This window comes from Acanthisitta chloris, unplaced genomic scaffold (assembly GCF_000695815.1).
Source record: "Acanthisitta chloris isolate BGI_N310 unplaced genomic scaffold, ASM69581v1 scaffold25980, whole genome shotgun sequence".
NCBI lineage: Eukaryota > Metazoa > Chordata > Aves > Passeriformes > Acanthisittidae > Acanthisitta > Acanthisitta chloris.
The window spans coordinates 1-14,491 of NW_008651499.1; the positions used below are offsets into that span (position 1 = coordinate 1).

Below are 14,491 nucleotides of genomic sequence, written 5' to 3' on the forward strand. Positions count from 1 at the left end.
GGATGTCGGAGGAGCACGAGATGGACAAGACGATCAAGGTAAGCAGGAGCCGCCGGGCACTGCTCACCGCCGAGGCAGAGAGGCAGCGCGGACAGAGCCTGGGGCACGGCGGGACCGGGATGGAGGACGCCGCTAAGAGCATCAGATCCCACCGTTAACCTGTCACTGCTGTAACCCCTAAAGCAGATCCTCCAGTGCCACATCCACACACCTCTTAAACACCTTCAGGGGCGGTGACTCCACCGCCTGCCTGGGCAGTTCCAGTCCGTGACCACCCGAGCAGTGGTGCCTCGCTGACCCCCAAGGGGCTTGGCTGCCCTCGGGCAAGGAGAAGGAGCCGCAGGCAGCGGCTCCCGCGCGGGGGGTGGAGGTGCTGAGGCTGCTCTGGGCGGTGGGAAACTCATTCCACAGCACTCCCGGGCTCAGAGGCAGTGCTGGTGCTTCCATCCCTCCCCGAGCTCCTGTGCGGATGTTATCGTGAAAACAGCTCTCTCTGTGTGATGTTTGTGTTTGGAGAGGAGCTGAGTAGTTTCAGTGTGTGCTCAGTGCTTCCTGGTGTATCCCGAGGTGTCCTGGCTGAGAGAATTTCCCAGGGAAGGTGGGGAAACTCTTTGGAGATAAAGTGACAAAACCCAATGTTTTCAAGCCTGTCTGAAGGCTCTTTGCCTGGTGCAAAGCATTTGCTGTCACAGGTCCTGGATTCCTTCATAAATGCCTGTTAAAATAAAGACAAATGATTTCCTTAAGCAATTCTAGGTAGCTTGGAGGTTAAAGACTGTGCTTTGGCATTTCTCACCTTGCCTCATCCCTGCTGTCTGCCAAGGTGGGATTTGGCTTTACAGAGTTCGTTGGGGGCAAAATCCAAAGCAAGAGAAAGCAGCCAACACCATATTGTGTTGAAATCTGGATTGATTAATCCCAGAATGGTTGGGGTTGGAAAGGCTCATCCAGTTCCAGCTCCTGCCATGGGCAGGGGCACCTTCCACTAGCACAGGTTGCTCCGAGCCCTGTCCAACCTGGCCTGGAACACTCCCGTATTTAAAATATGTGGGTTTGGCTCTAAAAAGACTCAAAGTAGAAGGAAATCTGAGCAGGTTGTAAATAAACAATGAGGTCTAGTATCAGAATTAATTACTCTCTCTTCCTTGATGCAGTGCAGGGGAAATAAACAGATGTGCTGAAGGCTTTGAAAAGAAGGTTTTGGTTTTAAGTGGTGTTTCATGTGAAGATCTGCATGAGAGTTCTTGGGGTTTAAAAGCAAAACAGAAAAGCTGAAGCAGTTTAAAGGTGGAACAGTCCTGTGTCTGCCTCCTGCCCCTCAGTTTGGAGAGGTTCAACCAGGAACAGCTTCTGGGCAAATCCTTTAAGTTATGAGCATTTTCTGGATCTGAACCATCAATTAGTATTTTTGCTGATTTCTGTGCTCCTCAGAGTTGGCTGTGGTTCAGGTGTGATTTGGTTTCACCTGTGTGAGGGTTTAAGCCTGTGATTCAGGACAGTGATCACTGTGTAAGGGAAATGAGGTTAGGCTGAAAACCTACTCTTTGGAGCAGTGGAGGTGGAGTTATTCCTTGTTGGATCTATGGAGTTTGTCCAAGCAGCAGCAGCCTGTACACCTTTAATTGACTGCAGGGATTATGTATTCCCCCTAAAATTCCTCATTTCAAACCTTTTTCCATGAATATTCAGTGGAAACTGACAGGTCAGAGAATCGTTAAGATTGGAAAAGATAAGATCAACAAGTCACTAGTGCCTGAGCTTTCCCCCACCCCCAGCAGTCCTGGTGTGTGTTTAACCCTGTCTGAAAGCAGTTTGCTGCAGATCCAGCTGGGAGAGCTCTGGGAGTCCTGCCTGGAAGCATCCCAGACTGCTGACTCTGCACGGGAGGATGCTCAAACTGTTGTTTTAGGTCCCCAGAGCTGCTGAGAGGGAATTGTGCTGCTGCAGAGAACTCAGCTTAAACTCTGTGTGAAACTTTGTTGTAACTGACTGTATTTCCTATCAGTTTATTCCCATGGCCCACTGGAAATTCATGTAAGGAGTGATGAGAACTTTGAACTCCTTCAACAGGAGGAGCCAAAGGGTTTCCTGTAAGGAACTGCACCACTGCAGAGTTTTTGGGAGCACTTTCCTGCCTCCTCTGTTCCCAGCAGCAGCTCATTGCTTCCAGCTGAGCTGTCAGCCAGGCTGTGAGTCCTGAGCTGTGCAGCAGAGCTGCTGCAGGGCAGGATATTCCCCAGGTGTGGAGCTGAGTCCAGGGATCTGTGCCCTCTGTAAAGCACTTTATTCCCCACGGGAGTCCAGGATTCCCTCAGCTGCCTCATCCATGGTACATTAAACAGAGAGACAAAGCATTTGGGGCTTTCCACTTGAACTACTTTGATATTTCCAGAGGGAAGTTTTATATTGGTACATTTTAAGCACTTCAAGCTGTTTAGAATAACCATGGACTTGTTAAGGTTGGAAATACCTCCAAGATTGTTGAGTCCTAACTATTGACTGAAGATGTTAGGAGCTTGATATCTGAGCATTATGCACTCATGTTGGTTTGCAGCTGCACAGTCTTGGTGGTAGAACTGGAGCTCCTGTTTCTGAACTAGGGGGTGGAAGTGATTCTGTACCTTGATGAGGTCTCAGATACTGTATTTGCATAATTTGGGCACGGTGAATAGTGTTTCTTGATCACTAAATTATTGCTTTTTTACTTCTAAGTCATAAAACTGCTTTGGAGTGAAGGTTAGAATCCAAATAGTGCAGGAAACAAAAATGTTGCCTTTTTTTTCTTTAAAATATGCAGAATGTGAAAGTGGAAACGATTCTTTGTTAAAAAGGGATTTATTTATATTTGTTGAACTTGTCCTTCAGGTGGTGAGACTCATCAGATCTTATCCTTGCTTCATTTAACTCGTAGATCACAGATTTTCCAGTTCCTGATCAGCCTCTCTGCTCCATTTATCCCTCTGGGATGGAGCAAATAAGTCTCTGTGCCATCGCAGGAAACCTCCACTTGACTCTTTTCCTTCCACCCTTCACACTAGCCATTTATGAGTTGTGTAATACTCCAGACTGCATTAAAAGCCAGTTTTTCATTTTTATACTCCAATCCCTTCAAATCTTGCCTTAAATATCCCTTTTCCTCTCCTGCTTTGTCTTCAGTCCTTGTGGCTTGAGGCCTAGTGTTAATCCATGACTATTGTAGCAGAGGCCTCAGATTAATCTTTTTGGGATTGGCTTTTCCAACCCCTTAGAGTCATTAAGGTTGGAAAAGACTTTGAGGATCATCCAGTCCAACCTTAGCTGGGAGAAAAGTGCTCTCAGTTGTCTCCTCTGCAGCACCAGTGATTGCTGAGATGTTTCATGTTTGATTAAAGTCAACAGAAGGGGAAAATCTGATCAGAAGAAAGTTAATTTGCAATGGTCTCTTCCCATAACACTTGGTGTATTTAGGACTTATTTCCCCTACTTCCTTAAGCTTCCCCAGTGCTAGCTGTTGTAGCAGCCCCTTGTGATTTATCCCCAGCTGTGCCTTTGGGAAGGTGATCCTGGACACAGGTTGGGATTGACTGAAGGCAGTTTGCCCACTCTGGCCCAGCTCAGCCTGCTCTGCTCTTGGCTCAGCACCATCTGGGGCACAGCACGTGGCAGCAGCATTAATCAAACCCCTGTGCCCTGAATTTACATCCTGCCTGGTGACGTGTGTAAGCCTGAGACATCCAGGCTGTGTCCCAGCCAAACCCTGTTTGTGTGGATTTGGACAAAAGGATTATGAACAGGAGCCTGGTTCAGTGTCAGACAAGCTAAAACTAGTTGTGCATGGGTTAAATTACAATACAGTGATTACAAAGGTTTGAAAGGCCTAATTTTCCAGTGTGTTGTGTCCATGAAATACATCTCAGTGCAGCAATGTGGGGCCCTTGGTCAGCTGTGATTGACCATTTATAGGTAGGAAGGTGGATTGGGAGCTGGGGGGAAGTGCCCTTGTTATACTCTCTGCATTAAAAGCACAAGATCTGATTTACTGTTCTCAATAATCCTGTTTCAGAATGCCAATGTGAGCAGTCTCAGCTGCACAGAAATCATTTTAAACAGCTGAGTTATTACCTGAGTCTTTTTATTTGTGCTTAATTTTCCTGCCTGAAGCAAACCCCCAAAGCAGGCACTTGGCTGCTCAGCTGCCTTGCAAACCAGGTCTGCTGAGCTGTTTGGTTTTGAAGTGCCATAGTAATTCCATTTAGTAATTCCATTTATTTCCCTGGAAACTGACTCTCTTTTCCCTCCTCCTGCTCCTTCCTGAACAGGAAACCTCCATTTTAGAGGAGTACAACATTAACTGGACTCAGAAGTTGGGAGCTGGGATCAGTGGTCCTGTGAGGTAAGGGAACACACCTCTGTGGGTTTGTGTGTGACCTGAGGAGAAGTGAGGGAGGATTTCAGGTGTGCTGCATGGAAAAGCCTTTCTGAGCACTAAATATCTGCTCCATGTGAGTTGTCCAAGCAAGGGTTGACTTCGATGGGCAATGGGTGAAGTCAAAACTGGTGGAGTAAAGTTTCCCCTCAATGCTGTATTCCTGAAGGAAAATGGAAACAGGAGTCAGTTGTGGAGCAGTGACAGCAGAAATGTCACCTGGGACACCTTTGTCCTTTGCCATCACTGCAGTGCAAAGGTCACTGCTCCTCTGTGCCATCAGCACAGCTATTTTTACCAGCTATTTTTTCACCTCATCATGTGAGCCCCAACCAGGAGCTCTTCCATGAGCTTCCAGCCCTTCTCCTCATGGATTTCTAACCCCTGCAGGAACTGGATGCTTGCTGGAAAGCCAGACATATATGTTGCCTTTTCAGCAAGGCTTTTCCCCTTAGGGAATTTGAATTTGTGGTGGAAAACAGCTCTTTCTGGGGCCTTGGCAGGGCCATTGTCTTTCACCACCATCTATCATCCTGCCCAGGAGATTGATTTCTCCTCATCTGTTCTGTGTTGCCTCTGATCTTCATTAAAACATCCCTTTGTTCTTCGTTCCTGTAGCTGCTGGTTAAAATCTGGTTAACCCTTCAAGGGTTAATGTTAAATGAGGACGAGAGAGAAAAAAAAATCCTGTGTGGGGAGAAAAAAATCCTGTGTGACACAGTTGATGGCCTGGCCAAAATGAGGATTTCCATCCAGAAACACTTTATTTATTGCAAATTCTTGATTTACAAGTCATTATTTATTGATTTTAACACTTCATTTATTGCAACTTCAGTTTATTCAAACCACAGCCTCCCCTGGGCTGTTCAGGCTGCCACGGTGTGCGTTGGGTTTCCATCCCAAATGCCTCCTGAGGGTGAATGCAGAGTGTGCTCTGCTGCTCTGCAGTTACCCCATTGCCCTGAAATGCCTCTTTATGCCTTGCTGGAAGTGTAATTTGGTGTGAGGGGTTTCCACAGACCAGATTTGGTTGCTGTGGGAGGCTGAAAACTGCAGCTGGGCCGTGGTGACAGGTGCCCTGTCCATCCCACATCGTGGGAGCAAAACTCAGAGCTACAGATCAGTTGCTTCAAGTGTGTCTTTTAACAGTCTTTGCTGACTGAATGATTTTTGTTGCTGTAACACCAGAGTCTGCATGAAAAAATCCTCTCAAGAACGTTTTGCACTGAAAATCCTCCTCGATCGTCCAAAAGCCAGAAATGAGGTATAGTTCCTGTTTCTACTCTCTGACACAACAAAGTCTTGAATTGTTGAAATGCTCTTAAGAATTAGAACACCAAATCCATGTGTTGTGCAGCTCCTGCTGTACAGGAATCCTTGGGGTTGATCCTCAGGCCTTGCTGAGCTCAGTTCCTGTGGGGTGAGGTGGAACAGAGGGTCTGACTCTGAGCTGGCTGTGGGTCTTGCTGTGTAGGTGCAATTTATTGAGCTGTTCTTCTCCCCAAGTCACATGTGATGTAACATGACCAGTTTAGGATGAATTTTGTTGCCACACATCTCACTCTTGGATGTCACTGCTCTAAGAGTTGCCAAGAATGCTTCAAGTTGCACTTGGTGTGGGTTTCTCTGTGTGCCAGAAGCTAAATCAGCTGCTGGTACTGGTTGTGGCTTCCTGAGGCTGATGAAAGCATGTGGAGGTGCCAAACTGTCAGTCTGCTGGAATGATGGGCAGCTCCTTCAGGCTGTCAGGAGTTTCAAGAAGGATTTGTTGTCCTCAGGGTTTAGGCAACTTCCATGTTGTGTTACTGGGCAAATTCTCCTTTACAGTTCCCAGGGAAAAATAATGTGTGGACAACAAAGCATCAAGTCTTGGCTGAATTGAGAAGTTCAGGTAGCTTTATACTGGGGAAAACTCCTTAGGTACCTTTTTCAAAGATTCACAATGGGATGAGGTTTCACACAGTCACTGAGCCATGAAAGAAGCCAAATTGTGGAATTTTAGGTTTTATTCATCACTTTTCCATTTCAGTTTTATCTACTGTTATTTCAAGCTAGTTTTATCTTTACATTTGTTTTAAAAAAAAACCCAAATTGGCTCTTTTTCTGGCACTTTGTGCATGATTCTGTGGTCTGTAACAGAATTGTTTGACAATATATGATCTTTTTACCTTAGTACAATCACTGTGTGTTGGTTGCTTGTATCAACACTTGCAGGCAGCTTCATTTTGGGCTCATTTTGGGGTGGGTGTGAGTGCAGTGAGCACAGCAGGCTGGAGGGGCAGAGGGGGGACCTCAGGTGCTGTCCCTGTGTGCAGTAACATCTCTCCCTTCTCTTCAAGGTGCGTCTGCACATGATGTGTGCCACACATCCGAATATTGTGCAGATTATTGAAGTTTATGCTAACAGTGTGCAGTTCCCACACGAGTCCAGCCCAAGGTAAGGTTGCATAGGGTGGTTCATGCCCACAGCTTTCCATGGTTAGCCCAAGGTATAGTGGAGTTTGCTTTGTTTGGTTGTATTCACAGTGTGACCAAAATTTGTAGGAGGTCCCAGAGATGCTGTTTATCCTCCAGACCAAGCCACACTTGCTTTTCACCCCTGGCAATGCCCAGACTTTTGTATATTTGAATTCATGTGTGTCCTTCACTGCCTGTTTTGAATGCATCTCCATTTCTTAGGCTGTTGATGGGTTCAGCCTGTGATACCTGCATTGTGTGAGAGAAGGAATCAGATTCAGCCCTGTAAACTTGCTTAAAATGAACACAGCAAAACACGAAGCAGACTTATTTTTCAGGCATTAATATCACTTGGGATCAAACTGCTGTGTTCTAATTGGGTATTAGCTGAGAAAAGCATCAGAGCTGAGACCTGTCTTAGTCTCTGAGGGATCTGGTTTTGCTGTGTGGTGACACCTACCACGAGTTTGCCATAAACTAAAGCAGGAGTTAGTTGAGGAGCTCAGTCCTGATCTCCACACATCCTATCTGTAGTCCTTCATAATTATGGCAGTAAGTTTCTAGATGAAAATTGTGGGGTTCAGTAGGGTTTCCAGACTCAAAAGCATTAAAGATCATTCCTCAACCTTCTGCTCTAAGCCACCCTGAGCAGGTGAGTGCAGGCAGGGTGGGTGCTGCTTTGGACCAGCCCCTGGAAACTGTTTCCCCTGTTTCATGCAAGATTCTACCTGCTGTGTTACTCTTTGAGGGCAGAAGTATCCACTGATGTGTCTACATGACTTCCAGGTCCAACCTGGGTGCAGCTCAGGACATACCCATGTAGACATGTCCATGGTGTTGGGTGTGGGACCCATCATAAGGAGCAAACTGATTCCTGGCTGACAATCAGTGAGATTGGGAGCCAGAAAACCCTTCAGTTTCTATGCTTAAAAGCAAAACTAAAGCACCAGAATAGCTCTGACCACTGTAGGAGCAGCAAGTGTGTGTCTCTCTCTCGGAGCAACAAGTGTGTGTGTCTCTCTTGGCCTGCAATGTGAACTGTGCATTATTAGCTTAGCACTTCTGTTCTCTTTTGCTGATTTTTAATGTAACAAACTGAAATGCTTTTGAACAGGGCTCGGCTCCTAATTGTAATGGAGATGATGGAAGGGGGAGAGCTCTTTCACAGAATCAGCCAGCACCGGCACTTTACTGAGAAGCAAGCAAGCCAAGTAACAAAGCAGGCAAGTCACCCCCTGTATAAGCAAATCCACGAGTGAGAATGGCTAAAGTATGGACAATTTCTCAGGGAGGGGAGGTGGGAAAAAAGGAATCAATAAAAGAATCCTCCGTTCTGAGCCGATGATCATTGCCTGCTTTGTTATAGCCTGACAATGCCACAGTCTGGGTAGGAGTAAAGGGTGTGGAGGTGTGGGGTAGTTCTCTGCTGTCCTCAGCAGTGGGTTTTTAACCTGGTCTGCAGAACACTTCAGAGAGAGTTTTTTCTTCCTCGCTGTTCTGGAAGTGTTGCCTCCAGCAGCTCATGGGATCTCATGGGCCCACGTGGCTCCAGAGCTCCTGTGGGAGAGTCACTCTGGGCCAGGACACACACTTGGCATTTCTCTCCTCTTGTGTCCTGGGCCAGTGGCTTCCAAGCTGGTTTCTGTACCTGGTTTTATGGAATCCTCCCTATCCTGGAAGATAAGGAGGAATGTGCCACTCTAGTGTATGTGTTCTGTGCTGTTTGTTCTGATGTCATTTTTCCTTCACCGTTTCTGTGCACAGCTCACTCTTGAGTGCTGAATTTTGTAGACTCCATGGTATTTTCTGCTAGAGGTTTGGGTGTCCATCAGGCTCTTTGTTGCTTGGTGTGACTGAGCAGAAGAATCTCCATGAGAATCAAGGCTGGGGACATAATGGCAAAAAAGCATTTCATTTTACTTTTCTTGTGCTTTGGCTTGTTTGTAATGAAATGCTAATTGTGCTGTTACCTGAAAGTACAGAATTATTCCTGACAGTTTGTTTCCATGTCCTTTGGGTTGTTTGATTTTCACAGTGTCCAGGACTAACATGTGGGGAAAATCTTGTCTAAGAATTGGAGTTGAATTCTGTGTGTTCACTTGAGTTATTCATGTCCCATGTAGCTCTTTAATGTTTATAGAGATGAAGTTTGAAATGCAAAAATCTTATTCTTTCATCATTACCTTAATTCCTTGTACCCAGTAACAGTTAATACTTGTCACAGATCTACCTGATTTTCTCTGGGAATGTGTTTGTTTCTGAGCTAAACTAACACTGAAGTTCTCTTGTGACAGTAATTTCCAGTTTCCTGAGGGCTCAACCCTTCCCTGAGGGGGTTGGGTTTGGGTAGGATCCTACAGAATTCCATAGGAATACTTCCAGAAAAGGTTCAGGTGGCTTTGCCTCAGTAATGCTGGTTAAATATTTATGCCTGGGTTTTCTTTGAATGAATTGCACCGGGAAATGTGCAGCCCCTGGAGCTTCCATGCCTGGGTTACAGGTCCCCAGGCACAGCAGGGTGAGAAGCTGCCTTTGAAGGAAGCAGGGAATGCATTTCTGTGTGGTATCCCACGAAAGGAGTGAAGTGCAGGCAGTGCCATCAAGAACTAAAGCACGAAACTGCCTGAGTGCTGAACCTGAAGTCACTAACAAGTGTAGTAAAGTGCTCACTGAAATACTGAACAAGAACTGGCTGCTGAGTGCCAAGCAGGGTGTGATGCTGGGCAGTGACCTTGGAGGTTGGCACAGCCAGGAAAAGGACACTGTCATGATCTGGTTCACTTCAGGGGTGTTAATGCCTTGAGTTAGCCAAACTGAGGTGGTTGGGAAGCCCAGTCCAACTTGGCTTTTGTTTTCTGTTTGCTCTGAGTGAAACACAAGCTGAGCAGCCTCAGGGTTTCATTTCCCAGTCATCACTGCCCTCTTGCACAGTGTGCTCAGGCTTGTCCTAGCTTGGAACTGCCCCCAAGTGGAGTGGAAGTGTTTGGGGTCTGAGCTGTGTTGGCAGTGTCCTTTCTAGAGCGAAAATAGCTGTCCAGGCTGAAGGAGTTCTGTGATTGTAGTTGATTTATTGTGCCCTTTTTCAGATAGCTTTGGCTCTGCAGCATTGCCACTCACTAAACATTGCACACAGAGACCTCAAGCCTGAGAATCTCCTCTTCAAGGACAACTCTCTGGTAAGATGAAGATTAGTAACTCTTTTGCTGCTGAGTCTTGTAAATTGGCTCAGTGGTGATTTTCAGAACAGTTGTAAAATGACATTAATGTTTTGGTGATGAATCCATCACCTTTTTGGCTTTGTGCTTTTCCATCCTCTGACCTGCCTGGAAGACAGTCTGTCCATGCTGCTGCTGTTAAATATGAGTCAGGTTCTCCACCTGAACACACAATCTAGCTTTGCTGAGGAGAAAACCCACTCTGCCACATCATCAGAATGTTCTAACATGCTCTGATATATCCAAACACTTCTTGTTTCTTTCTTCTGCTCACAACCACCCTGGGTACACAGTGACCCTTCTACACCATGCTTGGTGCTTTCCAAACCTCAGAGAGGGGCTGTTCCTGACCCAGAGCACCCTGGAAACAACAGTGCTTGTTTCAAACATCAGTTTATGGCCTTTTAACTGCTTAGTGGAGTGTAAAGGTCTAAACACACAAGAGGAGTATGTGTGGCAAAGGTGAGATGAGTACAGGGCAAGAATTCTGTATTAGAACAGCTGATGTCATGAGATTTGTGTAATGAAGCATCTTCTCCTCTGCTCTAGGATGCACCTGTTAAATTGTGTGACTTTGGGTTTGCCAAAGTAGACCAAGGTGACTTGATGACACCACAGTTCACTCCGTACTACGTAGCACCTCAGGTAACAAACTGGCACAGTTCTAGGCTAAAGGGGAATAATTTTTTAGCCTCAGCATTTGAAAAGCCTTTGCTGTCCTGTTAAGGCTGCAGGAATCTGGAGTAACTGGTCTGTGGGCATCTTTGGAGCTGAAGTGCCACAGTGGTTAGAGCAGGGGATTGGGAGGCAAATTTCCCTGACTCTGTTTTTACCACTGGTTTTGACAATTGCTCTTTAACTGCCTGAAAGCACTTGGTTTGGAGAATTCCCTGCTTCACCATCCTTCTTCCAGCTCAGGCTCACTCAGGATCTCATCAAAAAGGACAGTGCTGGAACACAAAGGCTCTGAAAAGGCAGTGGCTGAAAAAGGGCAGTGCCAGAGTGTTGGTTACCTGGGCCCCTTGGCTTGGCCCCTTGTCATTAAGGCATCATCTGTAATTACAGACAGGCTGCTCTCTGTAGTGCTGCTTCCCCCACTCTCCTCTGTCCTTTGTGTTGGAGTCCTGAAGAAAATGAAGAGAAAACTGCAGATAGACTTATAATTGCAGTGCTGAACACGTCAGCAGCTTTAATGACTGGGGAGAGCAGTTCAGGGACAGACCATGCAACTGCCCTGAAATGCCTCCTCAGCTGGTGATGCTGGTGCCACTTGTAGCCCAAATCCACAGATCTGATCAGCAGGGGGTAAATTTAATGTGATTTTTCCTGGGAGAGGCAAAAAGTGACATCTTTGGAGTTATGGTTCAGCAAACACACTTTAGGTTCTAGTTCCAAGCGTGGAAGTGTTTGAGGTTTTGAACAAGAGGTGTGAGCAGCTTTAATGCATGCAAAACTGGAGATTCCTTTCAAAATGGCTAAATATTTTAGCTGAAATTTTCACTGTACAGGAAGTTCTAGTCTGTCTTAGAACAGTTTGAATTTGACAGTCTTCAGTAGCTGGAATAAGTTTACTGAGTGGAATCTTTGTGCCTGTAGATGTATTTTGCCTTATTTTTTCCTCCTCTCATGGCAACAGGTATTGGAGGCACAAAGAAGACACCAGAAAGAGAAGTCTGGCATTATCCCCACCTCTCCAACACCTTACACTTATAACAAGGTAAGCTGTGAAACAGCAGCTTAAAGCACAGAGTCTTCCCTCTGCTCCCCAGTACCTGCTGGACAAGGCTTCAGGCAGTTTATCACCCAAGGCAGTAAACTTTACTGTCCTGAAATTGCACACTCAGGGCCAGCAGCAGTGAAACTGTTCTGATCTGTGGCAGGAACACACCTAACCAGCCAAATATCTCCACGGAGGAAAAGCAGATCTAGAGGAGGGAAATGTCATGTTGGTGTCATTTCGTGTGTTTTGAGCTGCAGGAAGGAGTAACCTGGGGCTGTGTTTCTCAGTAGTGGGATCCTTTGGCTTTTCTGGAAGGAGTGAGCAGGTGTGCAGTGGGATTTGTGTTTGAATGTCTTGGCTTCAGACCAGGTTTCACCCAGCTGAACTGGCAATGAGGAGACAATTATCTCTGCAGACTCTGTCTTAGTTGGGAAGTGACACACTAAAGACTCTGCTGCCTCTGAGCTCTGTCTGGCAGAGCAAATAATGAACAGTCCAGGCCTAATTAATGATCCTGTAATTAAAGCAAAAATCCACAAACACTGTTAGGCAGCACTAAATATTAACAAGGCTTTGGGCAGAGGGGAATGGTTCTGCTGGAGTGTAACCACGTGGGAAGGGTGTTCACCTGCACAAAAGGCTGTTCAAAGGGAAACTCCTTCCTGCTGCAGGAGTTTCTGGGTGTGCAGGGCAGTGCTCAGGCTGCTCTGGTGGAACCTGGTCTGTACTTGGGATCTCCTGCCCAACGAGCAGTAGTTTGTTGTGTAGCCATGGGTAGTAACTGCTGCTGGAGTCTTGGCAGAGCTGTGACAGAAAGTGTCCTGAAAGGTTATGTTCCATTTGGGGCATTCCAGAGCATTTTTCCATGTTAGCACCACTGGCTCAGCAGTTCTCTGAGTGTCCATTTTAGTTAGGTTAGCTGATTCAGGACCCCAGTGCTAAGAATCTACACTCACCTACTTCAGGGATGGTCATTTGACCCACCACGTGCTCCAACAGACAGTTTGATGTGTAGTGCTAGGATTTAATAGCCTCCTACAGAGAGCTGAAGCAGAGCTGGATTAGTCTGCATGGGTGTCCTGACCATGAATCTGCCTCCTCAGGGTTATGAGTACCTCCTCTCCATCCTGGAGAACCAGACTGAGGGCTGAAGACAGACACTTCTGTCTGAGAGCTCCTTACAAGGAGCCAGTAGTGCTTTCAGTAGAGGTTTTTCTGTCCTCTCTCATCCCTTAGTCTCTGGGACTTTGTTTCCGTGTTCCGTTTAATGATTGGTGTGTCCTTCTGAGCTGTTTCATCCGTGGTGGCACTGACTGCACAGGCTGCAGGCAGAAGTGGCCTCATCCTCACCTTGCCAAGTGTGACTCACTGCTCAGGCAGCATCTGGCACACGCCTGGTGCCCCAAAATAGCCTCTGCTGGCTCCCAGGTGCACTGTCCTTCCATGGCAATGCAGTGCCTGGGATCCCCTTCATGCCCAGCAGCACTAGCCCAGAGATCTAAACTGGAGGAGAAGACACATGTTTGATCCCTGACTACTTTTATTGTGTGTGTTCTGGATCAAATATGAGTGTGTATTGAGAATTGTATGTGAGAATTGAGGTACCTAAACATAAATTTAGTTTTCTAGAGCCACCTGAAATGGGCTTAAACAACTTCCTTCAGCAAAACATCTTAGGGAATCACACAGGACTTTTACTGCTGCAAACTGTGCCCCAAAGTGGTCCTTTGGTTCTGGTGTCCCCAAGACAAGAAGGACATGGAACTGCTGGAGCAAGTCCAAAGGAGGCCACAAAGCTGATCAGAGGATTGGAGCATCTCCCCTATGAGAAAGTTGGGGCTGTTCAGCCTGGGGAAGAGAAGGTTGTGTGGAGACCTCCAAGCACCTTCCAGGAGCTGAAGGGGCTCCAGGGAAGCTGCAGAGGGATCTGTGTTAGGAGCTGCAGGGACAGGACAAGGAGTAATGGGGAGAAATTGTAGGGGGGGAAATTTAGATTAGATCTTAGTCAGAAGTTTTCCCTGTTCTGGTGGTGAGACACTGTCCCAGGTTGCCCAGGGAGGCTGTGGCTGCCCCAACCCTGGCAGTGTTCACAGCCAGGTTGGATGAGCCTTGAGCAACCTGCTCTGGTGGGAGGTGTCCCTGCCCAGGGCAGGGGTTGGGGCTGGGTGATCTCTAAGCTCCATTCTAATCCCTTCCCATTCCATGATCCTTTTGTTGCTTGCAGAGCTGTGACCTGTGGTCCCTGGGTGTCATCATTTATGTGATGCTGTGTGGGTATCCTCCCTTCTACTCCAAACACCACAGCAGGACGATTCCAAAGGACATGAGGAAAAAGATCATGACGGGCAGTTTTGAATTCCCGGAGGAAGAATGGAGCCAAATCTCCGAAATGGCCAAAGACATCGTGCGGAAGTGAGTCGGGAGGACAGGGCAGGGAGGTTGGGCTCTGTCAGAGGTGTCAGACTGTGAGATGAGGTTTTGTGCTGCTGTTCCAGGCGAAATGCTAATGGGAGCTGTTTTCCATGCAGTGCACATCCCTCAGCTGTGCAGGTTTCAAAGGCATGGTCTGTTTGGAAGCAAGAGCATGGCACTGAGCAGGGCTTGACCTCTCTTATTCTTCAGTGATGCTGAGGGACTTAACTGCCTGTGCCTCAGCAGAGGAACTGGAAGAATAAAAGCAACATAAATAGAAAG

General features: G+C 46.8%; 1 protein-coding gene across 1 annotated transcript; it reads left to right on the top strand.

The window, feature by feature from the left end:
* Positions 1-2: 2 nt before the first annotated feature.
* Positions 3-14,209, top strand: MAPKAPK5 (mitogen-activated protein kinase-activated protein kinase 5; the record flags this gene model as incomplete). Its single annotated transcript, XM_009073605.1, has 9 exons — positions 3-38; positions 4,299-4,372; positions 5,594-5,669; positions 6,745-6,842; positions 7,977-8,085; positions 9,949-10,038; positions 10,627-10,722; positions 11,714-11,794; positions 14,022-14,209. Coding segments are annotated over exons 1-9 (848 nt in total), but the record flags the coding sequence as incomplete, so codon positions are not given.
* Positions 14,210-14,491: the final 282 nt, after the last annotated feature.